At 36.5% G+C, this 12,372-nt stretch overlaps 3 protein-coding genes across 3 annotated transcripts; 1 reads left to right on the top strand and 2 right to left on the bottom strand.

The window, feature by feature from the left end:
- Positions 1–40: 40 nt before the first annotated feature.
- On the bottom strand, positions 41–1,594 carry BJY04DRAFT_225281 (uncharacterized protein; the record flags this gene model as incomplete). The annotated part of the gene is made up of 4 exons (XM_073718190.1): positions 41–356; positions 471–640; positions 750–1,174; positions 1,261–1,594. 4 exons carry the CDS (start codon positions 1,592–1,594, stop codon positions 41–43), a joined length of 1,245 nt encoding a protein of 414 aa, XP_073564030.1.
- A 506-nt stretch (positions 1,595–2,100) lies between these two features.
- Positions 2,101–4,201, bottom strand: BJY04DRAFT_225280 (general substrate transporter; the record flags this gene model as incomplete). Its single annotated transcript, XM_073718189.1, has 9 exons — positions 2,101–2,389; positions 2,451–2,631; positions 2,736–2,877; positions 2,966–3,045; positions 3,117–3,491; positions 3,546–3,619; positions 3,679–3,960; positions 4,017–4,042; positions 4,103–4,201. 9 exons carry the CDS (start codon positions 4,199–4,201, stop codon positions 2,101–2,103), a joined length of 1,548 nt encoding a protein of 515 aa, XP_073564029.1.
- A 705-nt stretch (positions 4,202–4,906) lies between these two features.
- Positions 4,907–5,993, top strand: BJY04DRAFT_226756 (phytanoyl-CoA dioxygenase family protein; the record flags this gene model as incomplete). Its single annotated transcript, XM_073718485.1, has 2 exons — positions 4,907–4,968; positions 5,036–5,993. The coding sequence occupies 2 exons, from the start codon at positions 4,907–4,909 to the stop codon at positions 5,991–5,993; spliced, it is 1,020 nt and encodes a 339-aa protein (XP_073564028.1).
- Positions 5,994–12,372: the final 6,379 nt, after the last annotated feature.

Raw genomic sequence — 12,372 nt, 5'->3', positions numbered from 1 at the left:
AAAAAAAAAGGGCCACGGAAAAAGACTCCTAGTCATCATATCAACTCGCATCCACTTCCCTAACCCCCCAAGCAAACATCCCATTCGACGGAACGCTCTCCCGATCCCTCAGCTTCGCCGCAGACTCCTTCCCGGCTGCAGGCACTCTGTACTCGAATCTCCTCCCGGGGCCCGGTCTGCGACCGTCGGGGAGAGCATAAGGGAACGGCAGATACTCCGGCATGAGGCCCAGCTGGATGAGTGCGCTCGTCTGATCCCACGCGATGTGTTCGTGGTATAGCCGGTCGCCGCGGACATTCACGATCGCTGTGAAGGGGAGCTCGACTGGTTGGTTTGTGGGCGGGATGCCAGGGAGGCTATATGTCATGAATGTATAAGCATGAGGTTAGTCGCGGCGGACTTGTGGGAGGTACGTTGACGTGGACTATGTAGGACGGGCCTTTGATTAGTGGATAGGGGTGGGTACGCACAGCCAGTCTATCCGCGTGGTATGTGTGAACTTGTAGAGGAACTCGTCGATGATTCTATCAATTCCAATGGTGCGGCTAATAAGTTCGAGTTCTACGTCCGGTGGATTCTGAAAGACGAAGTGGTTTTGGTAGAAGCTCGAGAGCCGGTCACGGCCGATGCCTCCGGTCAACTAAAAGCAACCACCTGGCGTTAGTCTAAGAAATTCAAGCTGTAGCCAGAGCAACAGAGAGAAGGGTAAGCGCCGAGGAGAGCAGAGGGAACAGGGGGCGGACACGTACAGTAGGAATATGGTTGACATACGGCTCCTGCACCATTGTAGCCATCGTGTGCGGCACGGAGCGGGTTTCGAACTCGTGATAAGTATGTCCGTTCCAGATCTCCTCTAGGTCAAAGTACGGGCCACCCATGTGCTTCTTTAGAAAGGCTAGGTTCCGGGTATGCGAAAGGGCCTCGCTGGCATAATGAAAGTGCCCGGTAAATGGAGTAGCAAACAAGTGAGACTTCATCGATGGGTAGTTGTAGACGGTGTGATCTTCCACGGGGCTTTCCAATGTTTTAGCCGGACCGATGATGTGGTGCAGCATGGGGACAGCGACAGGCACACTGCTGGAGGATACATTATCCGCATACAGCACTACGCCAGCAACCTCCGGATGAGCGGTCAGACTGCCTGCTACGGGCACCCAGATGGCGGGTTCGTATACTGCATGAAGGTGAGCGTTGATCAATCAGCTCATCCTATCGTTCTCTTCTATGTCCCATGCTCCACTAAACGAGGGGAAGCCTCACCAACAATCCCAACCTTGTCCTTCGGCTCGCAGCTGTCACAGCCTGCCAGCAGCGACAACGGGAGATTCAGAGGGTCCCCCGCGGCATGACCATTATCAAGAGCCTGTGTGAGGATCTCCACCACGGTGTAGCCCTCCTCTGCCCATTTCACCCGCTGCGAGGGGATTCCGTTCTCGATTTCGGACTCTCCTCGCGGGTGGCATGAGCCGATGATAATCAGCCCAGGCCCAGTACCGCGTCGTGATAGGGGCCGAAGTAGGGATATTCCTGTTGCATATTGCATCAGCTGCAGACTGGGTAGAGCTTGGAGCGGTCCAAGAGTTGGCTCGGTCATTGCGTCTGTTGGGCTGGGTTTCGATGTGGATGGTGAAGCAAGGGAAATAAACGCCATACAAGGTATATATAACCTAGATCACATGGGCAAGTAAAGGGCCCTGTACGAATGAATTACGTCGCCAGGCATTGCGGTTGGACAGATATTGCACCACTTTTTGGTAGAACAGACGGAGAAATGTCCCACTTTTGTTCCACTGTTCGGCCGGCGAGCCGTGTTATCCACCTTATCATGTTCGGTTCCTGAACATGCAATAGTACGTTGAGTGCACATTGAGTATGATCAGAACAGCAAAATAATAGAACCCTTTGGTCTTGGAGGAGGGGCGGCTATCCATGACGAGGGACGAATTCACGTGGCCAAGAACTCTCGCAGCAGATCATATTCCCTCTTACTAACCATGACCACTCCGCTCGCCAGCCACCTGGCTGGTCATCAGCCGCTACATTACCCTAGCCCATCACAGCGCATATCCTCCGCCAACAACTAGTCCTCACCTCGCCAGCTCAAGCAGCGGCACATGCCTGGACGACCTTCGACTTCTCCATCTCACCTATACCTGTCTCGTCCTTGAGGTCCGCCTCAAACTCCGCTGCTTCAATACCAGTCGTCACCAGCCCGCCCGAATCCAACCGATCAAACTTGCTATCAATCTCCTCGAGCGAAAGCCCTCTCGTCTCGATCCAGAACACAGCCACAAAGAGGAACTGCACGACATTCCAGGCGCCGTTGATCATGTACGTTTGCCAGCCGAGGGCTTCGAGCGCGAACGGCCAGACGAAGACGCTGAAGAGGCTGGTGATACTCGACTGATTAGTGTGCCGTTTGGGTGAGTGGGGAGAATAGCACGACATACCCGCCGCAAGTGACGGCAAAAGTCCAAGCCGCCATCCCATTACTGCGGATGGAAAAGTTAAGAATCTCCGGTGGATAGAGGATTGTTAACGGCGTGATGCCAATGGCGTAGCTGGCTTGGAACAGGAAGATCGTTGCAACGGTGCCGTAGACTCCCGAGGTGTTGCCCCCACTGCCGTAGACTAATCAAGAACGTTAGAGAGAGAGAAGGGAGCAACTGTGGTGTAACGGAAAAGGGCATGGAGCTGGCATGGAGTCACGGTGGGGGGTTCGACAGGTAACTTACGCTTTGTACATGCGCCCAGTAGGAAGATGAAGACAGTCATGCCTGCCACGGAGATGAGACACATAATCTTGCGGCCACTGCGGTCGACGAGCCATGTTCCCAGACAGGCGACGATGAGACACCATGCTGTGAGGATGATATTCTGCGCGGTTGGGCGATGGTTATTCGGGGTGTTCACTAGTTTTCGACTAGGATTTTCAAGTGTTGTTGGGGTGGGGGGGTGGACTTACAACCTTAAGCTGTGTCATCGAGTCGGTTATGCCAGCCTTGTTCAGCATGTCGCCGAGGTAGTATGTAACAAGATTGTTTCCTAAACGAAAAGCACCCAGTCAATAAAGGAACTATTCTCGCAGGAGAATGCCAAACAGGACTCCAGCTCACCACTTGACATGGCCAGAACAGCCACCGAGACGACAAGCATCAGCCGCCTGCGAGAGCTAGGCGTCTTGAAAATTTCCAGATAGCCCATTTTCTTGCCGTTTAATCGCTCCCACTCAATCATATCTATGATACCTCTGTGTTGAGCGACTGTATCTAGATGCGTGATGTCAGAATCGCTATGCGTCGACGCAATGGATATAAGCGCATCGTGCACCCGCCCGCGGTGTGCTAGCCATCGCGGGGACTCGGGGACAAAGAAAAGGATTAGCAGGCATAGGATACTAAAGATGGCCTGGAGGAGGCACGGAATTCTCCAGGACCAGGACCCGGATATATCAGCGGTGCGATACGTCACTCCCGCGGCAATCAAGGCACCTGGATTTAACCTTAGTAGTTAACTGGAGTGTGGTATGAAGGTCCCTTGCTTACCGACGTAGTATACCGTGTAGACGAAGCTGAGCCCAGCCGCACGATGTCGCTTTGGAAGCGTTTCAGCCAACCACCTATAGATCATAAGGTCAGATCGTATGTCGCATGAACCAAAGAATTCGGGGATAGTCACGTTGACGAAGCGATTGATGAGGTGCCCGCCCCGGCTCCCAACATTATGCGCCCAATGATAAACATGACGACTTCCTGAGCGGATGACATCAATGCCACACCAATGAGTTTGAGAAAGACGGATATTAAGACCCCTGTGCGGCGGCCCACGCGATCCACGACTGGTCCCATGAAAGTCGACACAATCGCCCAGCCGAGAAACGTCGAGGCGGAATTCAGCGACTTTGTTGCGGTCGTAAGCTGCAGGGTCTCGGTATACGAAGGCATGATGTTGATGCCGTTTCTGGAGTGAAAGTTGAGTGACCTTTGAACGCAAGGGATGGGACTGCAGCAAATTACATGAGAGCAGAGTCATATCCGGTGGTCTGTTTAGAGGCACATCAGCTGGTGAGTATTTCAACTGTGGTTAGGACATCTCCACATACCGTTGCAAAGATGCACGAGGACAAGATCAGACAGGCAATCGTGACGGAGCTTGACTTGTGCAGTTGCAGTGGGCCTCGAGCCCCGTTGAAGAAGACCATGGTAGGTACTTTACGTGAAGCCCGCGGAGTGAGATAATTTTCCAAATCTGCTTAAATACAAGAGACGGTCTTTATATGTCCCACGAAACGGGAAGCTGTTTTGAGTTAGGTTCTAGAAAGCAACAACGGCAATAGACATATACCCCAGTCTCCCATTGCACTACTCCGGAGTAGGCTGCTGTAAATTCCCCTCTCTCAGGAAGCGAGGCACTGACTTTGTTGGAGTAGATACACCAACCCCACTTAGCACCTCATAGTGGGATAAGCTCCATATCCCCTATCATTGCTTCCTTATCTTGAGCAAGGGAACCTGAAAGACAGCCCTGCAATCTCTGGGTCCCTAGTTTGCTTCATGCCGCTTCAGTCTTCGCAAAAACGGCTGCATAACGTGCACGAAAGTATACGCAACCAGAGGATAGGAGGCTGTGGAACCAGGCGGGAGAGCCAATGACAACCATACCATTATCGCATCCCAGAGGGTGGGGTAAGTGGTTCCGGCAACTATCGAGATAGGCCTCAGCTCCTTCTCGATTATCGTTATCAGGCCGCTCACAGGTACACGTGGGGCTGCTTTTTGTCGTTTTTCTGTTCCGTACCGTCATATCCCTGGCGCTATTCATCGAGTTGCTTGGTATATCTCCACTGCTTCCATATTCTGACGGACTATCGCCCTCGAAACAACATTCTTGTCAAAGCACCGCCACCATGGCCTCAGTCGCACACGAAGCGCAGACCTTCATCTACCCACCTATTCCAATCCTCGCGGAGTGAGTTTATCCACATAGTCATACTAGCTGCCATTACAACAGCCCAGCACTAATCCTACACTCGCAGTAGAACCCCATATAACGATTTCCGCGACCAGCTCCAAAAAGAGGGCTATGCCGTGGTCAAATCCGCTGTTTCCAGGGACCGTGCCGCGGCCTACCAACAGAAGGCATTTCAATGGCTAAACTCGTTCAACACAGACCTAGACATCGCTGACCCCTCAACCTGGCGAAGCGACAACCTCCCCGCGATGAATGGTGTGCGCCTTTTCCACGCATATGGGGTTGCCCACGAGAAATTTATGTGGGACGCACGCATGGAGTCTGGCGTGCTCTCTACCTTTGCCAAACTCTGGGGCACATCTGAGCTCCTGGTCAGTTTCGACTGTCTAAACGTCACATTTCCGAATATGCCCGATCTACCCGCGCGCCAGCCTTGGCAGCACGTAGACCAGAGCCCTAACAAACGCGGGCTACACTGCGTGCAGGGTATCATCAATCTTTCGTCCTCAGGTATACACGATGGCGGCCTAGTTGTCTACCCAGGTTCCCACCTCCTACACGACGAATTCTTTAACGCACACCCAGACCGCGCGGGGCGCCAATTCCGGAAAGACGTTTACCTATTCCCTGATGCGGAGCTGGCGTGGTTTGAAGAGCGTGGACTGCGCCCGCATAAGGTGTGTGCTGAACCCGGCGATCTCATCCTCTGGGACTCGCGGACGATCCACTATGGCTCGGACCCGACGGAGAAGGGGACCCAGATTCGCACGGCTATCTACGCAACGTATATGCCTGCTTCGTTGGCGACTACGGACCAATTAGAGAGAAAGAAGAAAGTCTTTAAGGAGTATGCGGCGACAACGCATTGGCCCTTTGAACATATTGAGCCTGGGTCAAGGAGGGCGTTGCCGTTTCTTAGCAATGGTGAGGTTGACCCGCGCGTTGCGGAGAGGAACAAACCACTTGAGATGCCGGAGATGTCGGACGCATTGCTGAAACTGGCTGGCGCGATGGCGTACTAGGGTACGAGTGCTCATCTAGGAGATTGTTGTGAGAACATACTAGTCAAATCTACCCGTGATCGCCCGATTGCCAGACGGGCTTGCTCAGAGTCGAATAGCGTAAGATTTTGATCGTACTAGATTGAACGGGTTAGTATTACATACTAACTTCAAGAGTGAGCTACAGCATCCTGATCGAACGCTCGGGCAACAATGTTTTTTGGTGTAAGTGCTAGTACTTACCACCTAGATAGCCAGCTACTGCCTAGCCTTAATACTTTATACTTTAATAATTAACTTCCTTTCCTTCCTAACTTTATATAACTATCAAGATACCACGACCTTTGATTAATCTTAAACTATATAAGGCTAAGATATTAGACCTATATTAGGCTAGCATGATAATATTAGATATAACTAGGATCTTTTATATAACTTATAATACCTAAGTTTAAGAGTATATAATCAAAGCCTGTCTTAGCTTATAAGATATTTAGAAAATAACTATATAATATAATATAGTATAATTCTTTATATATATATATTAAAGCTCTTATTAGGTTAGCCTGTTAGATTAAAAAATGTTTTAAGCTTTAAAAAATATATAATATTGGTAAGTTTTTTTTAGTATCATATAAATCTAGTTATAAACTAAGTTAAAGTGAAAAAAAATTAAATTAATTTTATATAAACCTTACCACTAGCTAAATTAAGAAATATAATAACTAAATATTATACTAGTATTATAAAAACTAGGGGTTTCTTGATTAGCAGATAGATTAACTTAATCTTATATATTAAGCTAGGCTAATTTTATATAAGAGATTATATATTCTTAATATATAACTAGCTTACCCTAGCTATTATATACTAATACTTATATAATCTGTAGTACTATTATAGGGCTTATATTATGTCTAGTCCTAACTTTATATAGTTAATAGATATCTTAATCTTGCTCTATATAGTATAGAGATATTGTGAGAACGGGGGTTCTTGTATGGTTGGGTGAATTAGCATACTCAGGATTCAAGGACTTAATAAGGAAATAAGGACCATTTTTAAAGATTATAAGGATAGTAAAGACTAACACTAAGATCTAGAATCTTGCCTTGCAAGGATTCTATAATTAATATATACTTAATTAGCCTGTGGCTAAGTTAGTACTAGTTAGATATTTATATATATTTTTATAACTATTCTCCCCCCTTGCAGGCCTTAATCCCTAAGGCTAGGGAAATCTTATTATCTAAGTTAGATATATACTTAGCAAGTACTAGTAAAAACCTTATATAACTATTAAAACCTCCTTTACAAAGGAAAAAGTTAATATAAAAAGGGTTTATATAGACTATTATTCTTCTAGACTTTCTATTTTCTATAAACTATTATGTTTATTACTCTACAATCCTAATTATCTAGTAATTCTCTATCTCCTAGCTATCCTTGTCTAGATAGCTATTCTTACTTTTACCTTGTAACTCCGCCTTGCTAGGTACTTAATATAAGTATTATATATGGTAATATTAATATGGACTAGATAAGGATATAATAGCCTTTATATATTAAAACCCTGTTAATTATATCTTAGGGGAAATAGTTAAGTATACTATACTTTTCTTACAAGGAAATTAATAGGCTCTATTCCTTTACTAAATATATATACTTACTAGGAATATTTAGAGAAAGCTATAATAATTATAAATTACCTAATTATATTTATTAGTACTTTATATAGATTATATCTAGAAAACTTAAATATATATGATCAAGGATTAACCTTAAACGGGTATAAGATAGTTAATTTAGAGAATAACTGTTAAGACACAGCCAACTGTGGGAGCCTGACAGCCTATTAAGTCCACCACTAATAGGAAGAACCCTCACTATAGAAAAAACTAATTAATTAGGGTTAACTACCTTTATTATAAGGACATGCGAACGTCCTGCCAGTGCTAACTCAGCCGCGGGCTAACTAAGTATATACTAACTTTAGAATCCTCACAGAGCAAGATTCTAAACCTTAGTATTAATCTATACTATTTATATAATCCTTAAAAATAGTCTTTATTTCTTTATTAGGTTCTTAAGTCTTAAATATATTAATTTAACTAAGCTTATAAGAAACCTCTTTCTTATAATTTTAATACTTTACCCCCGTGAATCAGCTTATTTATGATATTAGAGAAATTAAGAAAATCCTTATAATTAGTTTAAATCCTTAAGAGGATAGGTTAAGTACCCCTTATAAAATAGGATAGCTTTATAATAAGTATTTTTCTAGTAAAGAAACTTATATCTAGCAAGATTCTTACCCTTAAATTATAAATAGCTAGTAAGGAACTATTAATTATTAAGGAATAATATATTATAATACTTAAGTATAAGCTTATTATTTTTAAATAACTTACTAAGCTTAATATACTTAAGTCTTATAAATATATTTATTAATTATTTAAAATAATTTATAAAAGCTTTATAAAGAAATATTTACTTAAAATCTACTTATTATTAAAAAGTATACTTTATTTAATTACTAATTATACTAATTACTAGATATTTTATAACTAGATAAATATACTTGTAAAAATAAACTAATTTGATAAAAAAATAAGATAAACTATATAATACTTTACCTAGATAGTATACTTACTATTTTATAAGAAAATAAAAACTTATATAAATATTATAAAAAAGATTAGGATAATTTATATAACTTTCTTAAAGAATAACTAGAAAACCTATAAAATAAACTTTAAGAATTATAATCTATTATTCTTTATACTTATATAAAGCCTAATAAAAAGACTAAATTTATATATCTTAAGTAATTTAATAAGATAATTAGTAAATTAAATAAGGATATAAAAAATCTTAAGCTAATTTAGCTTTATATATTCTATAAATTATTATCTTATAAGACTTAATAGTAACTCTATAAATAACTAGAGATATTATATAAATAATAAATCTTTATAAATATAATTATTAAATTTTAACCTCTAATCTGTACTAGTACTAATAATAGCTTATAAAAATTAAATAATAATAGCCCTAGCCTTATAAGGGGGTAAAATAGTAGGAATAAATATAGTAGTTCTTACTCTTTAAAAAAGTATTTATAAGGGCTACCTAGTAGTCCTGCTAGGAATTAAAGTTTATAAAATAAATATTCTAAACTACTTATTAATTAAGTAAGATCTTATAAAGGAAGGTTTAAGAATTAAAATACTTATTATAAGTACTATAAGAGTAGGTACTAGGTAAGGAATTACCTTATATAAAAAAAAGTTAATCCTTTATATAAGAAAACCTTATTATTTATACTTATATAAAAGACTAAAAATTTAAAAAGGCCTTAAATAAGTATTTTTACTAAGCTCCTCTACTAGAGATAGCTATAATTAGTTTTTTATAAAAAATATTTTAATATTTTTTTTATTAAGTATTTTTGCTAAGCTCCTTTATTAAAGGTAACTATAATTAATATCTTAGTAGGGAAACCTAAGATTTTACTTATTAGTATTAAATTATTTATAAAGTAGAAACAGCTTCCTACCTTAGTTAAGCTTAATAATAGTATTATTTATGTTATATAAGTATTAGTAGATAGTAGTAATATAATAAATATTATACTTATAATACTAGTAAAGTAAGCAGGCTAGAAAATATTACTATAATAAGTTTATATATTAATAGTAAATAACTAGGAACTCTAGAATAAAAAAGTAGTAAAAGCTAAAATAAAGCTTAAAAACTTTTATAAAATTTAGAAAATTTTTTATAAGCTAGTTATATTTTTACTAGATATTTTAAAGCCTTTCTTAAATATTATTTAAATAAAACTCTATAACTTAAAGACCTACTAAGTAGATAAGATCTTAAATTTTTATAATAATTCTGTTTAAATATCTTTATAATTATTATAGAAGAGATAAGTATTATTTATAATTTATTATAAATATAAGTTTTCTAAGTTAGTATAATCTAAATAGATAAATTATTAATAGAAGATATTTTTAAATAATATTATAAATTTATAAATATTTTCTTAGAATATAAATTAAAGGAATTACTTTTATACTATAAAAAAGTTAACTTATAGATTAAACTAGAAGAAGATAAAAAACTACTATTTAGCCTTTTATATAATTACTCCCCTTATAAAGTACTAGCTATTTATAAGTATATCTTAATAATACTTATAAAGGGGTAGATCTAATTATTTAAGTTATTTATAAGAGTACTATTACTCTATATATTAAAAAGAAATAATAATATTTATAAATATATAGATTATTATAAACTAAATACTATTACTATTAAGAACTAGTATTTATTATTATTAATAAATAAGATAATTAGGAGACTTATCAGGGCTAAATAATTTAATTAATTTAATTTTTTATAATATATTTAATTAGATTTATATTACTTATAAGCATAAATAAAAGATAGCTTTCTAAATAAAATATAAGTTATATAAATATTATATAATATTATTTAGTTTAATAAACACCCCTATAATATTCTAAGAATTTATAAACTAGATATTTTATAATATCCTAGATATATATATTATTATATACCTAAATAATATAATTATATTTTTATAAATATTAGAGAAATATTACTAATAAGTAAAAGAAGTCTTTAATAAATTATATAAAATAAGTTTATATTATAAGTAAAGTAAATATAGTTTTATAGTAACTAAGATTAACTTTCTTAGGTATATAATTATGTTAGAGAGTACTAAAATAAAACCCTTATAAATAAGTATTATTATAAAGTAGCCTATACCTAGGACTACTTATAATATTCTTATATTTATTAGTTTCGTGAACTAGTACTAATATTTTATAAAAAAGTATTCTTATCTTATAGCTTTATTTATAAATATATTAAGGAAGTATAATAAATAAGATACCTTATAATTTATTAAGAGTCCTAATATTATTATAATAAATAAAGCCTGTAAATTATTCTAGAAGATTAAGAAACCTTTTTATAAGATAGTAAAGCTAATTTATTAGAATAAGTTTCTTTTTATATAATTAGAAAGTAATACTTCTAGCTAGGTAGTTCATCATATATTAACCTAGTTATAAAAAAATAGTATTTAGCATTTAATAGTATTCTTTTTAAAAAAGATAATTATTACTAAGTATAATTATAATATTAGTAAGCAGGAACTTCTAGCTATTATAAAATTATTTTATAAGTAGTAATACTACCTAGAAAGTAGTTATAAGGAAATAAAAATTATTATAAATTATAAAGTATTATAAAATTTTTAATTATAGACTAAAGCTCTCTTATAAATATAAATTTATTAGTCCTAGTTCTTAGTAGGATTTAGATTTAGGATAATTTATTATATAGATAAGCTTAACCTAGGAAATAGCTTATTATATAAGGTAAACTATATAAAATCTACTTATTATAAAAATAAACTAGAGTACTAAAAATATATCCTTAATAAGTTATAATATTAGCTTAGCTTATTTATAAAGCAGGCTATAACTATAATACTAGCTTTAAAATAGATACTTATATTATAAGAGTTAGGTAAGAAACTAGTTATAAGGATTATAATAATTAATAAATTTAATACTAGGTAGTATTAAACTATATAAGTAATAGCCTAGTATATCTTATATAATAAAAAACTATTTTATAATAATTCTTTTATTAAGTTACTAGAGAAGCTTCTAATACTACTAGAAAATAATTTTATTATATAAGGTATTTATAAAGGCCTAGTAAATTTTAATACTAAGTATATTATATTTAAAGGGGTAGATTAAAGCTAAGCCTTTAATTAGATAAGAATAATATATTTTATTATAAAAAAATATATATATCCTAGACTAGTATTTCCTATACCTTAAGATACTTATAAAACTTTATAATAATTCTTTAGCAGGATACTTTATTTAAAAAAAAAACTTAAAAACTAGTTTATTAATGATTCTAGTAGCTGCATATATATAAGTTTATTAAGAAATATTATTAAAGCTATATAATATACTTAAGTATAAGAATTAAATATAATAAATAATAGGACTTATTATAACCCTTGCTAGTCCCTATAAAAATATAAAAATAAATTAGTATAAATTTTATTACTAATTTACTAGCTAGTATAAGGATTATAGATCTTAACTAGTAGCTATATAATATAATTTTTATTATTATTAATTATTTAAGTAAGATAGCTTATTTTATTCTTATTTATAAGATAATTAAAGGAGTATAACTTATAAAAATAATCTTTTATAAAGTAATTTACTTATATAAAGTAGTTATAAATATTATAATAGACTATAGATTAATTTTTATATTAAGGTTCTAGTCTAACTTAATATATTATCTTAAGATTAAGTAATTATTAAAT

Source organism: Aspergillus karnatakaensis (assembly GCF_047715665.1).
Source record: "Aspergillus karnatakaensis strain CBS 102800 unplaced genomic scaffold BJY04scaffold_154, whole genome shotgun sequence".
Lineage (NCBI taxonomy): Eukaryota > Fungi > Ascomycota > Eurotiomycetes > Eurotiales > Aspergillaceae > Aspergillus > Aspergillus karnatakaensis.
This window is presented reverse-complemented; position numbering and strand designations above follow the sequence as displayed.